This window comes from Vulpes vulpes, chromosome 6, assembly GCF_048418805.1.
Source record: "Vulpes vulpes isolate BD-2025 chromosome 6, VulVul3, whole genome shotgun sequence".
NCBI lineage: Eukaryota > Metazoa > Chordata > Mammalia > Carnivora > Canidae > Vulpes > Vulpes vulpes.
Window position 1 is genome coordinate 64,705,491 of NC_132785.1, and position 18,402 is coordinate 64,723,892.

Here is an 18,402-nt window from a genome sequence, read left to right on the forward strand (position 1 = left end):
CGTGGGATTTGATCCCGGGTCTCCAGGATCGCGCCCTGGGCCAAAGGCAGGCGCTAAACCGCTGCGCCACCCAGGGATCCCTCTTTGATCAATTTTTAGTTAATTTTTGTATATAGCATAAGGTAAGGGTCCAATTTTATTCTTTTTCATGTGGGTATTCAGTTTTCCCAGCACTATTTACTGAAGGGATTATTCTTTCCCCCCATTGGTCTTGGCATCCTTGTTGAAAATCAACTGATTAGGGACCCATGGGTGGCTCAGCGGTTGAGCATCTGCCTTTGGCTCAGGACCTGATTCTGGAGACCTGGGTTCGAGTCCCACATCAGGCTCCCCGCATGGAGCCTGCTTCTCCTCCCTCTGCTTGTGTCTCTGCCTCTCTCTGTGTCTCTCATGAATAAATAAATAAAATCTTAAAAAAAAAAAAAAAAGAAAATCAACTGATTATTGATGTGAGAGTTTATTTCCTGATTCTGAATTCTATTCCATGGTCTATATGTTTACCCTTATGTTAGCACCACAATTTTTTGACTACACTACATTTGTAGTAAGTTTGGAAATTGGGAAATGTGAGTTCTTCACCTTTTTTTTTAAGATTGTATTCATTTATTAATGAGAGAGAGAGAGATAGAGAAGCAGGGATATGGGCAGGGAGAAGCAGGCTTCATGCAAGGAGGCCGACGTGACTCCAGGATCACACCCCGGGGTCAGAGGCAGGTGCCAAACTGCTGAGCCACCCAGGGATCCCCCACATTTCCTCTTTTTCAAGATTGTTTTGGTTATTCTGGATCCTTTGAAATCCCATATGAATTTTAGGATGGGCTTTTCAATTTCTGCAAAAATACTATTGGCATTTTGATAGGGATTATATTGAATCTGTGTATCATCCTGGGTAGAATTATCAACAATGTTAAGTAGTTTTCCATGTACAAGTCTTGCACCTTCTTGGTTAAGTTTATTACTAAGTATTTTATTCTTTTTGATCCTATTATAAATGGATTTTTTTTTATGGACAACTAAGTTTTTGACAAAGGCAATTTAGGTGAGAAAAGATCATCTTTTCAATAGATGATGCTGGAATAATTGGATGTCCATATGCAGAAAACAAAAACAAAACAACATACACATACACATGAAAGAACTTTGTTTTTAAAGATTTTATTTGTTCATTCATGAGATACACAGAAATATAGGCAGAGGAAGATATAGGCTCCCGTGGGGAGTCTGCTGTGGGACTCAATCCCAGGACCCCGGAATCATGACCTCATGAGCTAAAGGCAGACACTCAACCACTGAGCCACCCAGGTGCTCCACATGAAAGAATTTTATTATTTTTTTAAGATATTATTTGTTTATCCATGAGAGACAGAGAGTAGAGAGAGGGAGGCAGAGACACAGGCAGAGGGAGAAGCAGGCCCCAAGCAGGGAGCCTGACATGGGACTCTATCCTGGATCTCTAGGATCACGCCCTGAGCTGAAGGCGCTAAACTGCAGAGCCACGGGCTGCCCCCCATGAAAGAACTTTAATCTGCACCTCATACCACATAAAAATGTAACTCAAAATGAATCATATTCCTAACTATAAATTCAAAACTATATAGTTTAGATTTCTAGAATTTCTAGAAGAAAACATGGGAAAATATTTGTGCATTGGGTTAGGCAAAGATATCTTAGATATTATACCAAAAATGCTCCATAAAAGAACAATTTGATAAACTGGACTTTATAAAAAATAAAACCTACTTTTCAGAAACTATTATTAGGAGACTAAAAAGACAAGCCACAAACTGGGCATATATTTGATGAAGGAGTTTCTTCAGCATGTAAGAATTCTCAAAATAAATATAAACAACCCAATTTAAAATGGGCAAAAGATTTGGAAACTTCACCAAAAATATATACATAGATGGCAAATAAGCACATGAAAAGATAAAAAGATGTTCCCCATCATTAGTCATGAGGAAAACACAAGTTAAACCACAATAAGGTACTACTACATACCTATTAGAAAGAATCATTAAAATTAAAAAGAGTGAACATACTAAGTGTGAGCAATAATGTAGAAAACATGAAATTCTCATACATTGCTGGTGGGAATGTAAAATGGTACAATCTCTTTGGAGAAGTTCAGCAGTTTCTTCAAAAGTTAAACATATACTTACTATACCTACTATATGATCTAGCCATTCAGCTTCTAGGAAATTACCCAAGAGATAAGAGAGCATAGGTGCAATGATTTGTGCATGAACACTTAATGCAGCTTTATTTGTAATAGCTCCCAACTGGAAACAACTCAAATGTTCATCAACAGAAAAATGGATAAACAAATTGTGGTATATACATACTACTCACTACTAAGTGAAACGTGAAATGAAGTAAAGTGAAATACTAGTCAAGAACTATCAAGGGGCGCCTGGGTGGGCTGAGTCAGTTAAGCATCTGCCTTCCACTCAGGTCATGATCCCAGGTCAGGCACCTGTTCAGTGGAGAATCTGCTTCTCCTTTTCCCTTTGCCCCGCCTCCTGCTGTGCTCTCTCTCTCTCTCACTCTCTCGCTCTTGTGCTCTCTCAAATGAATATGTAAAATCTTAAAAAAAAAAAAAAAAGGGAACTATCAATACATGGAACAACATGGATGAGTCTCAAAACTGTTAAGCTGAGGGATGCCTGGGTGGCTCAGCGGTTGAACGTCTGCCTTAGGCTCAGGGCATGATCCCCAACTGGGGAGAGAGTCCTGCATCAGGCTCTCTGCAGGAAGCCTGCTTCTCCCTCTGCCTGTGTCTCTGCCTCTCTCTGCATCTCTCATGAACGGATAAGTAGAATCTTAAAAAAAAAGAAAAAAGAAAAAAGAAAATGTTAGGCTGAATGAAAGAAACCAGACAAAAAAGAGTACATATGATTCTATGTATATAAAACTCTAGACAATGCAAACTGATCTGTGGTGAAGAAAGTACCTGGGTTACCTGAGGATTGAAGTGTTGGGAGGGTTGGGAAGAATGGTTTACAAAGAAGCATGAGGAAACTTTTGGGGATGATGGATATCTTCACTATCTTTATTGTAGTAATAGTTTCAAGGGTATAGGTGTGAAAACTTATCAAATCGTACATTTTAAATATATACAGTTGATTGCATTGCAATTCTATCTCAATAAACTTGTTTAAAAAGTCACCAATCTGGGCAGCCCTGGTGGCGCAGCGGTTTGGCGCCCCCTGGGGCCTGGGGTGTGATCCTGGAGACCCGGGATCGAGTCCCACATTGGGCTCCCTGCGTGGAGCCTGCTTCTCCCTCTGCCTGTGTCTTTGCCTCTCTCTCTCTCTGTGTCTATGAATAAATAAATAAAATCTTAAAAAAAGAAAGGAGAATCTCACTTAAAAAAAGAAGTCACCAATCTGATATACAGCTAAATTTGTTTCAGTCCCTCCCCTTCCAATTTTTAAGAATTGCTTTTATTTTTTTTATTTTTAAAAAAGACATTCAGGTTTTTTTGCTTTGTTTTGTTTTATTCATGAGAGACACAGAGAGAAAGAGAGAGAGAGAGAGACAGGCAGAGACACAGGCAGAGGGAGAAGCAGGCTCCATGCAGGAAGCCTGACATGGGACTCGATCCCAGGACTCCAGGGCTGAAAGCAGTGCTAAACTGCTGAGCCACCCAGGCTGCTCGGAATTGCTTTTAAATTATATTTTTAATATGAACATAAAACAATTATATTTCCCAAAGATGAAATTATATAACAAGTTAAATTCTAAAATTTTAATTTCAGAAACACTAGAAGATAAAACAAATTACTAAAAACGGTTAAAGAGGTAGGCAGGAAACATCTTAGAGGTGACAATACGGAATTAATTATTTATCAACTTAATCCTAATTAAATTCTAACTAAAAGTGAGGCTAAATATCTTTTGCTCAAATTTCTATTGTCACTGGGTTTAAAAAAAACATTCTTTGTACATTAAAGGCATTAGTACTTTGTGATTTAAGTGGAAGATATTATTTCCCAATTTGTCACTTTACCTATGGTGGAGCGTGTGTTTGTATGTGTGTGTGTGCGTGTGTGTGTTTGAATTTGACCATAAAAAAGGTCTTCTTTTAGTCAAATTTATCATTCTTTTCCATTATTGCTTCTAGATTTCTGAATCATAGAAAAGCTTCCCACTTCTTGGTTATAAGTATTCATTAATGTCTTCTGCCAGTACTTGTACATTTCATCTTTACATTTAGATTTCTGACCCATTTGAAATTTACCCTGATGAATGAATGATGTAAGATATAGACCTAATTTTATTTTTTTTCCAAATGGCTATACAGTTGTCCCAATTCTGTTTATTAAAAACTCAATCCCCCCCAAAGTGAATTCCCCACATTTATCATAAATTTTCCAAATGTACATGGTTCTATTTCTGGACTTTCTAGTTTATTGTACCGGTCTAGATGTTCATCCATATGCCAATATTATACTTTTTAAATTACAGAGGCTTTATTTTTTTAAGATTTTATTTATTTAGGAGGATCCCTGGGTGGCTCAGCGGTTTGGCACCTGCTTTTGGTTCGGGGCGTGATCCTTGAGTCCCGGGATCGAGTCCCACATCGGGCTCCCTGTGTGGACCCTGCTTCTCCCTCTGCCTGTATCTCTGCCTCTCTCTCTCTCTCTCTCTCTCTGTGTGTGTCTCTAATGAATAAATAGAATATTTTTTTAAAAAGATTTTATTTATTTATTTGAGAGAGAGAATGAGTAAGCAAGAAAGAGCACAAGCCAGGGTACAGGCCGAGGGAGAGGGAGAAGCAGACTTCCCACTAAGTAGGAAGCCTGACTCCAGGCTTGATTCTAGGACCCTGGGATCATGACCTGAGCTGAAGGCAGATGTTTAACCGAATGAGCCACCCGGTATCCCTACAGAGGTTTTAGAATACATTTTAATATTAGGTGCAGCTAGCTATCCATCCCATAGGACACTGAACATTTTCAGGGTTTTCCTGGATACTCTTGTTTGTTTGTTTAGTCATTTTCCATGAGAACTTTATGATCAATTTGTTTAATTCCAGAAGACAACCTGTTGGTATTTTTCCATTGGGATCATTTTACATTTATAAATTAACTTAGAATTGACATCATTAGGATGTTGACTTTTCCTATCTAAAAACAAGACTTGGGAAGCCTGGGTGGCTCAGTGGTTGAGTGTCTGCGTTTGGCTCAGGGCATGATCCCAGAGTCCAGGATCAAGTGCCACATCGGGCTCCCTGCAGGGAGCCCGCTTGTGTCTCTGCCTCTCTTTCTCTCTCTTTCTGTGTTTCTCATGAATAGATAAATAAATAAAATCTTAATAAATAAATAGATAAATAAAAACAGGACTTATTTTTCCATTTGTTTATGTTGATTTTTGTCTCTTTTAGTAATATTTTAAAGTTTTCTTCATATACATTTGCATATGTATATTTCTGTTAAATTATTGTCTAAGCATTTTAACTGCTTGTGGATATTTTATTTTTAGTTTTCTTCCCTACGATTTATTTACTTCAGAAAGAGAGAGAGTGCAAAAAGGGGTAGGGGCAGAGAGGAAGAGAGAGAGAGAAGGAGACTCCCACTAAGCACAGGGTCTGACGGGGATTGATCCCAGGACCCTGAGATCACGACTTGAGCCAAAATCAAGAGACAGCTGCCTACCAACTGAGCCACCCAGACATCCCATGCTTTGTTGTTATTTTAAAGACTTTTCTTTCCTATTACATCTTCTGATTATTATTTGAACATAGAAAGGTTACTATATTTACTTTGTTAATTTTATAACATCTTACTCTACTAAATTTTCTTATTATTTACATTTTCCTATTGATTCTCTTCCATTTTTCAGATAAACATGATAGAATCTTCTAAGAAAAGATGTTTTTATTTTACCCTTTTAAATTAATATTGATACCTTGTTTAGTGGTAGTGGCATTCTTGTCCTTATTCCTAAGTAACAAGAATGCCTCAAGTGTTTCTTCATTAAAAAACATTCCAGCTTTTGGGCACCTGGGTGGCTCAGTCCACTGGGCAGCTGGCTCTTGATTTTGGCTAGGTCAGGATTCCAGCGTGGGGGGGATGGAGCCCCCCACGGAGCCAGGAGCCACAAGCCCAGCGCAGCACGCAGAGCAGAGTCTGCTTGTCTCTCTCCTACCCCCACTCACGTGCTGGTCCACACTGGTACATGCTTTCTCTTAAACAAATTAATAAATAAAACTTAAAAAAACAAAAGCATGCTAGTTTTTGTGCACATATGTGCACATGCACACACACATTTTTAAATCATGTTAAGGAAATGTCCACTGATTTCTACTTCAATAAGATTTTATTTTATTTTTTTAAGATTTTATTTATTCATTCATGAGAGACACACAGAGAGAGGCAGAAGCACAGGGAGAAACAGGCTCCATGCAGGGAGCCCGATGAGGGACTCGATCCTGGAAGTCCAGGATCACACCCTGGGCCGAAAGCAGGCGCCAAATCTACTAAGCCACCCAGGCGTCCTTTCAATAAGATTTTTATTTTTATTTTCATTTATTTATTTATTTTAAAGGGAGTTTTTTTTTTTTTTTTTAAGATTGATTGATTTATGATAGACATAGAACGAGAGAGAGAGAGGCAGAGACACAGGAAGAGGGAGAAGCAGGCTTCATGCCAGGAGCCTGATGTGGGACTCGATACCAGGACTCCAGGATCGCGCCCTGGGCCAAAGGCAGGGGCTAAACCGTTGAGCCACCCAGGGATCCCCTCAATAAGATTTTTTTTTTTAATGTTATTTTTTTAAAGGTATTATTTATTTATTTATGATAGTCACAGAGAGAGAGGCAGAGACACAGGCAGAGGGAGAAGCAGGCTCTATGCACCGGGAGCCCGACGCGGGACTCGATCCCGGGTCTCCAGGATCGCGCCCTGGGCCAGAGGCAGGCGCTAAACCGCTGCGCCACCCAGGGATCCCTCAATAAGATTTTTAAATCAGAAATGGGTATGAGGACACCCAGGTGTCTCAGTGGTTGAGCCTTAGGTTCAGGGAGTGGTCCCGGAGTTCTGGGATCGAGTCCCGCATTGGGCTCCCCGTGAGGAGCCTGCTTCTGTCTTTGCCTCTCTCTGTGTCTCTCGTGAATAAATAAAATCTCTTAAAAAATGAAAAACAGAAATGGGTGTGAATTACGACAAATGTTTTACTGGCAACTGTGGAGATGATCATGATATTTCTTCTTGGAAATATAATCAATTACATTAATGGATTTCCTAATATTGGAATTATTTCATTCCTGTAGTGAATATCACTTGGCCATAATGTATATCTTTAAAAACGTGTCGTTGGATTCTATTTGCTAATATCTTTTTTTTTTTTTTTTTGCTAATATCTTATTTAAAGATCTCTGCGTTGGGACGCCTGAGTGGCTCAGCGGTTGAGCGCCTCCCTTCAGCCCAGGGCATGATCCTGGGGTCCTGGGATCAAGTCCCACATCGGGCTCCCTGTGTGGAGTCTGCTTCTCTCTCTGTCTGTGTCTCTGACTCTCTCTCTGTGTCTTTCATGAATAAATAAAATCTTAAAAAAAAAAAAAGTTCTTTGCATCAATATTTTCAAGTGGGCCTATTCTATTGTTTTATGTATGTATGCAATCTTTTTCGTTTTTTCCCGTCAATGTTCATTTCATAATTTTTTTTAAATCTCTTTTTTCTATGGCCAGAATATTTAAATAGAATTAAGATTATATTTAGAAAAGCCATTTAAGTGATGGTTTGAGTTGTGAGCTGAACTAATCACTCATTTTACGGAACACCATTTTTACTTGAAAGAACAACTAAAAAACTCTGACCTGGATATTTGGTAGACATTTTCTCAAAAATAAACAAAATGAGTTTGTCACGTCAAGGAAAACAGTGACAGTATTTGTTGCCAATGATAAAATTTAAGATTTCTTTTTTCTAAAAGATTTTATTTATTTATTCATGAGAGACAGAGAGAGAGGCAGAGACACAGGAAGAGGGAGAAGCAGGCTCCCCACAAGGAGCTCGATGTGGGACTCGATCCCAGGACCCTGGGACCATGCCCTGAGCCGAAGGCAGACACTCAACTGCTGAGCCATCCAGGAGTCCCAAAATTAAAGATTTCAGAGAAAAATTAGAATTTTGGAAAACTTGTATCTGTAACTGTGAGCCTGACAACTTTCCAATATTCGAAGATTTTTCTGATGAAACAGGTAGTAATATCAACAAAAATGATTTTTAAAATTATAAAATAAAATGTGTCAATAATTAACATTACATAATGAAATATGTAAATGTATAATAACTCAGTGAACCAATATTTTCCAAATGACTCATTTGGTCTAAACATAAGATGTTACACATTCATTAATATAGTGCTACATCCCACATCACAACTAGCTTTTAACAAACTCCCATCATTTTGGTGGAGTGTCAAAGAAAAATTTTCACAATTATATGAAGAGGCTATTAAAATACTACTGCCTTTTCTACCTACATATTTGGGTAAGTCCAGATCTTCTTCACACATTTCAACTGAAACAATCTGCCGCAATAGAATGAATGTAGCAGGAAATGCACAAACACAGCTGCTTTCTATAAAGTCAGATAGTAAGAGATCATAAAACGCTACTCTTCTCACTAAATTGTTTTATTTTGAAAAATATAACTATTTTTCATAGGTTATATTACTATTTAGTGGGTTTATTATTGTTGTTTTCAAATGAATTAATTAATTAAAAAAATTTTTTTTGGTTTTAATTGCTAATACCATACATATGATAGATACTATCCACATAAACAAAAGTTTTTTGGGAAGAGCGTTTTCAGTAATTTTTAAAATGTAATGGAGGGGGCACCTGGGTGGCTCAGTGGTTGAGTGTCTGCCTTCCGCTCAGAGCATGATCATGGAGTCCTGGGATTGAGTCCCACATTGGGCTTCCCTCAGGGAGCCTGCTTCTCCCTCTGCCTATGTCTCTGCCTCTCTCATGAATAAATAAAACCTTTTAAAAATAAAATAAAATAAATAAATAAAATGTAAAAGAGTTCTAAGGCCAAAAAGTTTGAGAACCACTGCTTAGTGGATTCCTCAGGGAAAGCTCATGTTTATTTACATTTTTTGTCGGCAGCCTTTTATACCTGAACACAATGCGGGGAGAAATAAAGTTCTTGGATCATATTTTCTTTTTGAAAATCTTGAAAATGCTGTCACATTGTTTCTAGCATAAAATGCTGCTGTAGAGAAGTCTGATGCCAATATATTTTTCTTTGCCTTATAAGTGACTAGTACTTTTTCAACTGGATGTTCAGAGGGGTTTTTCTTTATCTGTAAGACTAATTGTTTTATTAGAAAATGTTTTGGTTTTGATTGTCCTGGATCAGTTTTCTCCTATATACAGTATTCCCTTTCTATAGGTAGACTTAAGACTTTTTTTTTTAAGATTTTATTTATTTATTCATGAGAGACACACAGAAGCAGAGACACAGGCAGAGGGAGAAGCAGACTCCATGCAGGGAGCCTGACATGGGACTCGATCCGGGGTCTCCAGGATCACACCCCAGGCCTAAGGCAGGTGCTCAGCCGCTGAGCCACCCAGGCATTCCAAGACTTATATTATTTCAGGAAAATTTGTTCCAAGTTTTAAATATTTGTTAATACGTTGTTCTCTGGGTTTTCTTGGAGGAATAGATGTGTTTGCATGTAAAACCTCTTTTGCTTATTTTCTGTATCTATCACTTTCTCTTAAAAACTTTTCTTTTTTTTTTTTAAAGAAAAACAACTCTCCTGTCAGCCATTAATTGTGCTCTCTTGGGATCCCTGGGTGGCGCAGCGGTTTGGCGCCTGCCTTTGGCCCAGGGCGCGATCCTGGAGACCCGGGATCGAATCCCACGTCGGGCTCCCGGCGCATGGAGCCTGCTTCTCCCTCTGCCTGTGTCTCTGCCTCTCTCTTTCTCTCTGTATGACTATCATAAATAAATAAAATTAAAAAAAAAATAATTGTGCTCTCTTTCTTGCATTTCTGAAAAAAGTTATAAAATTTTTTTCTGATATTTGTTAGTTCTTATTTATTATGTTCTCTATCCAGGTTGCTTTTTAGCTTTTCTGATTTATGCTATTTTTTAAGATTTATTTATTTATTTATTTATTTATTTATTCATTTATTCATTCGTGAGACACAGAGAGAGGCAGAGACACAGGCAGAGGGAGAAGCAGGTTCCCTGTGGGGAGCCCAATGCAGGACTCCATCCCAGGACCCCAGGATCACACCCTGTGTGGAAGGCAGACGCTCAGCCACTGAGTCACCCAGGCGTCCCTGATTTATGCTATTCTTTCAAAATATCCTTTAAAAAAAAATTACGGGATGCCTGGGTGGCTCAGCGGTTGAGCATCTGCCTTCAGCTTAGAGCATGATCACGGTCTCCGGATCGAGTCCCACATCGGGCTCCCCGGAGGGAGCCTCTTTCTCCCTCTGTCTGTGTCTCTGCCTCTCTCTGTGTCTCTCAAGAGTAAATGAAATCTTTAAAAAAATGGTTGAAATATTCATCTGCTTTGTGACCACATTTTTTTAGTATTATTATTTATAGGAACATTATGAGGTTTACTCTTACCTGTTTCCACAATAATTTGTAAGGGATTAGGCCGCATTCCCCTTTGTTGCCTTTCTTAAATGAGGTAAATTTTCCTCAACTACCAAGAAGAGGCACCCTGGGTGCCAGGTACCGCCAACCCAACTTTCCCGCCCAGTACTTGGCGGTGGGCTCTGCCCACGCCGCTTGCGGTCCCCCAGGCCCCGCCCACTGCATCGGCGCCCCGCCCCCGCCGCGCCCCCGCCCCGCCCCGCCCACGCCGCGCGCGCGCGCCGCTGGGCCCTCCCATTCAGCCCGCCGCCTGGAGCTCTGCCCACGCCTCGCAGAAGCCGTCGCGGCCCCGCCCAGCCTCTTGCCTCTGCCAGGTGCCGGGCTTGCTGTGTATTTTCCCGCCATTTCCAGCTCTTGGTGAGGAGAACTGGATGATTTCGGTGAGACCCCAGGGCTTCTGAGACCATGGCGGCCAAGCGGGTAGGGAATGTAACTAGAAAAGAGACTACTAAATTGCCATCACCCCCCAGAAATCCGGCACGCCTTGCCCTCACAGCCCCTTAACTGCCCTTCTGAGAAGGGGGTCCTCTGTACAACCTATTTAATTAACCCATTAATTGTTGTTGTGCTTACACAAAGCAGGATACATGTAGTAGGGCCTTTTCAGTAGTTCTTCAGACTCGCCTCCTGGCAGAAGTTAGAGTATTGTGAGCAGGAAATCGAAATCTAAAGCTCTTGGCTCTGTATGATGCCTTTGCATTGAACTGATTACTCAGCACGTTTTTATCGCGAATCTTTTCTTTTGTGACAAAAATGTTGAAGTGTGGTGCAAACTAGTCATCATTCTTTTAGCAAATCTCTCCGTAAGCTACTTACAAACTGTTTTTAAACGAAAGACTTAGGGGGCAAAAAAATGTTACCTTCCATTGTGGTTACTTTCCTAATGTAAATTTAAAGGAAATCAAACTAATAAATATTATATTCTTCGACAACATATTCATGGAATTAAACATATGACTTCATTAAACATATGACTAATTACAGTTCAATATGTATCAGCCCGCTTCTGTATTTTTAATAGTTTCTTCATTTAAAAATCTTAGAGTCATGTTTACAAAATTACGTATTTCACCAATTATATGGATAGAATTAGTATTGACAGAAAATATAGGGTGTATAGTTGCCATATCTAACACAAAGGTTTATTCGATGTGGTAGCAAGAACTTGACACTGGGAGTAAGAAAGAAGACTTGAGTTGTAATCCTAGAGTTGACATTAAAGATGGAACTTTGGACAAGTCATTGAATTTCAGTGAACATAAGGTATAACTTTTTGCACAGTGTTGAGAATGGACAAAATGTTAAATGATATTTGAAGCCCCTTCTAGATCTATGACTGTCTGTAGACTAGAAGGGAAAGTGTACAAGCTGAGACAGTATCATTAATGAGCCAGGTTTCCCTTAGATAAAATATGTCCCAAGTGGCTAATACGACATCTTCTATTATTTGATCCACTGCTTCTCCTTACGCCATCTCACTGTGTCACAGGGAACTATTAGGAAAGAAATTGATTTTTTAAAAGATTGTTTTTTTCTGATTACAAATTGGTGCATGAACTAATCCAGAAAACTTGAAAACAAAAAAAGCGTAAAGGTCAAACACACACACACACACACACACACACACACACACACACACAAATATCCATAATCTTACCATTCAAAGAAATCTCATTGTCCCATTACTTTTCTAAATATATACATTTTTTTTCTCTTTTAAAAATGGTATAATATAGTTTGTGGTCTGCTTTTTTCACTTGAGAGGTATAGGTTCTTCCTGACAACCAACTAGAATGCCCACAATAATAGTGCCTGCATCCCAAAAAGATAACAGAAGCTAAGCAAATATTGTTCCATACGTTTTGGCACAGCTACAATTATATTACGCTCCAGGTTATTTTCCTCTTTCTCTTTGTTCCAGAATGGATTGGTTTCACTGTAACCAGTGTTTTCGAAAAGACGGGGACCATTTCTTTGTCACCAGCTGTGGGCATATTTTCTGTAAAAAGTGTGTGACTCTGGGTGAGTGTCTTAACTGTTTTCAGATTCAGGCAAAAAATGTTTTTAACCTAGAAATAATGATTAACCATTTCTCTGTGTGACTTGGGATAAAAATCACATATTGGGCCAAAGCTGGTATAGATATAATAGGAAACTGTTGATTATGGAAATTTGAGGCATCCATTAATAAAGAATGATTTAGCAAATTGAATATCTAATACTTGAACACCAAAAGGTACTTGTCAGTGTTTTGAAGTCTGTGCCAGGGAAAGCCACATGGTTATCAGACTAATTAGAGAAAAAAGAAAAAATAAGAGTAATGAATAGTAATTGGGGAAAGTTTGGTTAATAACAAGAGTCATTTCTAATGGGAAGTGGTCTAGCCCCATTTCAAATTGATAGAAATGATGATGAATAAGATGATAATTGTCGTGGTGATAGTAGTGATACATTTGCAATTTAAAAAGTATTTCCAGAGGTGCCTGGGTGACTCAGTTGGTTAGGCGTTGGACTCCGTTTTGGCTCAGGTTGTGATCTTCTGGGTCATGGGATGGAGCCCCATCAGGCTCCGTGCTCAGTGGGGAGTCTGCTGGAAGTTTCTCTCCCTCTGCCTCCCACCATGCCCTCTCTTTCTTTCTCTCTCTCTCTCAAATAGAAAAATAAATCTTTTTTTAAAAAAAATATTTTCCCAGGCAGCCCGGTTGGCTCAGTGGTTTGGCGTTGCCTTCAGCCCAGGACCTGATCCTGGGGACGCGGGATCGAGTCCCACATCGGGCTTCCTGCATGGAACATGCTTCTCCCTCTGCCAGTGTCTCTGCCTCTCTTTCTCTCTGTGTCTCTCATGAATAAATGAATAAAATATTTTTTTAAAGTATTTTCCAGGAGTTCCTGGGTGGCTTAGTTAGTTGAGCGTCAGACTCTTGATTTCAGTTTAGGTCATTATTTCAGGGTCCTGGGATTGAGCCCCAAATTGGGCTCCGTGCTCAGCAAGGAGTCTGCTTGTCTCTCTCTCTCTCTGCTCCTGTTCCCACTTGTGCTTTCTCTCTGTTTCTAAAATAAGTAAATCTTTTTAAAAAAACAAAAAATATTTTCCACATGTAAGAATTTTATGTATCCTTATCATAACTCCGGAGGTAATTATTAGTAGACTCATTTACAAATGAGGAACTGGTTCAGAAAGGATAAATGTTTTGACCAACTTCTTATAGCTAAAGTCTTAGAAATGAGACATGAATCTAAGGGGTCTTTTTTCACACCAACATGCTTATAAGGTATAGAAATAGCCCAGAAGAGGGACATAGGATAGGGTGCTTTGATCAAGGAAGATTTCATAGAAGAGCTGTTGCTTCAGTAGAGTTGTTTTTTTTTTTTTAAGATTTTATTTATTTATTCATGAGAGACACAGAGAGAGGCAGAGACACAGGCAGAGGGAGAAGCAGGCTTCAAAAAGGAAGCCCGATGTGGGACTTGATCCCAGGACCTCGAGATCATGACCTGAGCTGAAGGCAGATGCTCAACCACTGAGCCACCCAGGCAGGTTTTTTTTTTTTTTTTTTTTCCAGGCAGGTTTTGAATAGTAAACTGGAGTTGCCAAGTGGATAAGGCAGGGAAGATCATTCTCGTTTAAGAGAACAGTATGTATAAAGGCATACTACATTACAAACTCATAGTGCGGGGGGCTGCACATGGTTAGGATTGGTAGAGCATAGAGAATAAAGAAATGGTTAAGAGATAAGGCTAGAGAGGTAGGTAATGGCCAGATAATGGAAGGTTCTATAAACAAGACTGAAGAGCCTGAACTTTATCCTGCAGTTGGTAGAGAGCTGGGAAAGTTTGTTTTGTGTTTTGTACATGCTAGGTCACTCTGGCAGCAATATGGAGGGAAGACAGGGAAAAATCTTTAGTCCTCAAGAAAGAGTGAGGTTACTAGCATCTGGAGAAGCTTTTTTTTCTCTATATGGATCTCATGACCCTTTTAATTTATCTGCTAAAGTAACAGAACTGTTTACTATGGTAACAGCAGCTTACCTTGGAGAGGTTTGTCTCAGTGAAGCATATGTCATGTGATGTTTTCGCTTGTTGTGGCCTTTGTCTTAATAACTAGCACAACTACTAAAATTTTAACTTAAAAGAAAGACTAAGACTTTTAATTTTTATATCTTTCAGTTTGGGTTAATTAGAGAATGCAAACAGGAGAGCTTCAAAGCAAGTTCCAGGAATATTAGCAAAGTGAGAACAGGGCAGGAATAATTGGGGAGTTTCTTACAGTAGCTATAGCGTGCCTGATGTTAAGTAGATGGGGAAAAAAAGAGCAACCTACAGTTGAAACCTTTGGTACTCTTGTGTTCTTCCTAGTACTCTCATAAATGTACTCTAGTACTCTTGCTGGAGGGTTAGAACTGCCCCCCCCCCATCTGCAGAAGAAAACTGGAAATTCATAAAGAGGAGATAGATAGGGGAGCCTGGGTGGCTCAGTCAGTTGGCTCTGGTCATAATCTTAGAATCTTGAGATCAAGCCCGATGAGGCTCCCAGATCAGTAGGGAGTCTGCTGGAGATTCTCTCTACCCCCTCTGTCTCTCCCTCGGCCCCTCTTTCCACTTATACACATACAGTCTCTCTCTCTCTCTCTCAAAATAATCAATCCTTTTTTAAAAAAAAAGAGGAAGGGGGATCCCTGGGTGGCTTAGTGGTTTAGTGCCTGCCTTTGGTCCAGGGCACAATCCTGGAGTCCCGGGATCAAGTCCCACGTCAGGCTCAAGTCCCATGTCAGGCTCCCGGCATGGAGCCTGCTTCTCCCTCATCCTGTGTCCCTGCCTCTCTCTCTATGTCTATCATAAATAAATAAATAAATCTTTAAAAAAATAAAAATAAAAAATAAAAAATAAGAGGAGGGGATCCCTGGGTGGCTCAGTGGTTTAGTGCCTGCCTTCCGCCCAGGGTGTGATCCTGGAGTCCCGGGATCAAGTCCCGCATCGGGCTCCCTGCGTGGAGCCTGCTTCTCCCTCTGCCTGTGTCTCTGCCTCTCTCTATCTCTCTCTGTGTCTCTCATGAATAAATAAATAAAATCTTTTAAAAAATAAATAAAAATAAAAAAAGAGATGGATAGAGCTACACAGTGTGAAAGCCTTAGTTGTCATCAACATACAAGTTTGGAAATACTGATTTTGAGAACAGAGCTCAAGATGATGTCCTTTTATAGCACAAAAATATTCTAAATTCAGTGAGAACCTGTTTCTTACTAGCCTACTTGACCATGTACTTTAGGAAGATCTTACTCCTTGCCCACAAGAACCAAACTTATTTTTCCCTTTCTCCCTTAGAAAAATGTACTGTTTGTGGAACTGCTTGCAAGCATCTGGCTCTTTCTGGTAATGTAAGTTTTTCTCCCCCTGCCACAAACCATCTTTTCCCATTCCTGGTCTGTAGGAAGTACAGTTGATGCATGACTAAGCACTGAAGTTTTTAAAAAAGAAGGAAAAGAAACAAAACTCACAGGTAGCAATTTTTTTTAAAAAGGGAGGTGGTAAACAACAGATAGAAGAATTATTTGTGGCTGTTGCTATAGAAGCATGAGGTAAGGAGGATTAGAACATATAATCTACATTACTAGGGTAGTGGTGAGCTTCCTTATACTTAGAATAGTGAAATAATACCAGATGCTTTAGGGAAGGTGGTAGGTATATCCTTTGCCATATTTGCCAGTATCTTATTCCCTTGTGGATATGCTCAATGTTTGTCTTACTCTCTTCATAGCTGAAACCTCAGGAGAAGATATACTTCAAAAGCCCTGTGGAGACAGCCCTGCAGTATTTTAGTCACATCTCTCAGGTATGAGAAGCAAAAGTAAAGAAAATCAGATTCACCAGGCAAATTCTAATTGCATCTTTTTTAAAAAATCAAAGATTCTCTTTAGACTGCATTTATACACAAATGGAGGGAATTGGCTATTTGTCTGCTTTCTTCCCTGATGATACAAATCTCAACAGTAAACTTATTTACTGACCCCAAACCTGTGATAGACTGTAAAAACCAGTATGTGGGGATCCCTGGGTGGCTCAATGGTTTAGCGCCTGCCTTCGGCCCAGGGATTGATCCTGGAGTTCCGGGATTGATTCCCACATTGGGCTCCCTGTATGGAGCCTGCTTCTAACACTCTGCCTGTGTCTCTGCCTCTCTCTCTGTGTCTCTCATGAATAAATAAATTAAAAAATCTAAAAAATAAAACCCACTATGTAGCTGACATCCTACCTTATACATCCTGGTTCTATTAAGTAATTTTTAAGAATAAAGAAGGCTCTAGGGGTACCTGGGTGGCTCATTTGGTTAAGTTTCCCACTCCTGATAATGACTCAGGTCATGATCTCAAGGTTGTAAGATCAAGTCTTGCATTTGGCTCCACACTGGGCATGGAGCCTTAATCTTAAGCCTTAATCTTAAGCAAAGATTCTCTCTCTCCCCTTCTCCCTCTAGAAAAAGAATAGAGAAGATTCTAGAAGTTTTATCATCTTTCTGTGCAGACTAATGAATCTTCTAAAAATTGCTTTGGATATATAGGCCTGACCCTGTAGTCAGGGGACTTAGTGGGCTAGTTCTCAAACTTTTGCTTAAAGACCTGTGTTCAAGAAAGGATTTCTTGTTCTTCATTTCCATTTTTCAGTAACCTTTTTTAGTAATGCATATATATTTAATTCTTTATTTAGTGTTTATAATTTGTTGCCTCAATTTTAGAAAATATTTTTCTTTCCTGATGCATCATATATTTGCATACTGTTGACTTGATCAAGAGCACTAGGAATGGGGATGCCTGTGTGGCTCAGTAGTTGAGCATCTGCCTTCGGCTCAGGGTGTGATCCCAGGTCCTGGGATTAAGTCCCATGTGAGACTCACCGTGGGAAGCCTGCTTCTCCCCCTGCTTATGTCTCTGTCCCTCTCTTTCTCTGTGTGTCTCTCAGGAATAAGTAAATAAGTAATCTTAAAAAAAAAAAGCAATAGGAATGTGGTAGGAAGAGGAGAAAAGACAGAATAACCATTTAAGAGTTCCCAAATTGTAAAAACTTTGGTTTTCCCCTTCCACTCTCCAGTCTCCACTCATTATTTTATGGCCTAGTGGAATTTCTATCTTGGCATGTTTCCTGAGATTTTATCACTGTTTTTCTTTTTTTTAAGATTTTATTTATTTATTCATTGAAGACACGGGTGGGAGGGGGGCAGAGACATAGGCAGAGGGAGAAGCAGGCTCCCTGCAGGGAGCCCAATGTGGGACTCGATCCCAGGACCCCAGGATCATGCCCTGAGCCAAAGGCAGATTCTCAACATCTGAGCCACCCAGGCCTCCCTATCACTGTTTTTCTTCTGTACTCTTACTTCTCATTCTCACGAGAGTAGTCCTTTCCAAAATGTGAAGATGATCCTTTGTCATGTTCTGGCTGAAGTTAGTAGATTTAATTTTTTGTTGGTGGGGGCAGCCCAGGTGGCTCAGCGGTTTATCATCGCCTTTAGCCCAGGGCCTGATCCTGGAGTCCTGGGATCGAGTCCCACGTCAGGCTCCCTGCATGGAGCCTGCTTCTCCCTCTGCCTCTCTCTGTCTCTCTTTCTGCTCTGTCTGTCTCTCTCTCTTTCTGTGTCTCTCATGAATAAATAAATAAAATCTTTTTAAAAAATAATTTTTTGTTGGTGTTTCACCCCTCAATCCTAACTCTAGAAGTAGAGGAAGGGGAATTAAAGCTTTCACTGCATTCTGCTTTTAGTTGCTTGGGTGAGCCATCATATTTG

At 39.8% G+C, this 18,402-nt stretch overlaps 1 protein-coding gene across 1 annotated transcript in view; it reads left to right on the plus strand.

Annotated features, from left to right (window-relative positions):
- Positions 1 to 10,824: 10,824 nt before the first annotated feature.
- Positions 10,825 to 18,402, plus strand: part of RNF212B (ring finger protein 212B) — a 34,607-nt gene continuing 27,029 nt past the window's right edge. The window contains exons 1-4 of the mRNA XM_026007532.2: positions 10,825 to 11,008; positions 12,550 to 12,650; positions 15,951 to 16,003; positions 16,384 to 16,458. Coding sequence (XP_025863317.1) covers positions 12,551 to 12,650; positions 15,951 to 16,003; positions 16,384 to 16,458 — 228 coding nt within the window. The 5' untranslated portion in view covers positions 10,825 to 11,008; position 12,550. The remainder of the gene's footprint in view (positions 11,009 to 12,549; positions 12,651 to 15,950; positions 16,004 to 16,383; positions 16,459 to 18,402) is intronic.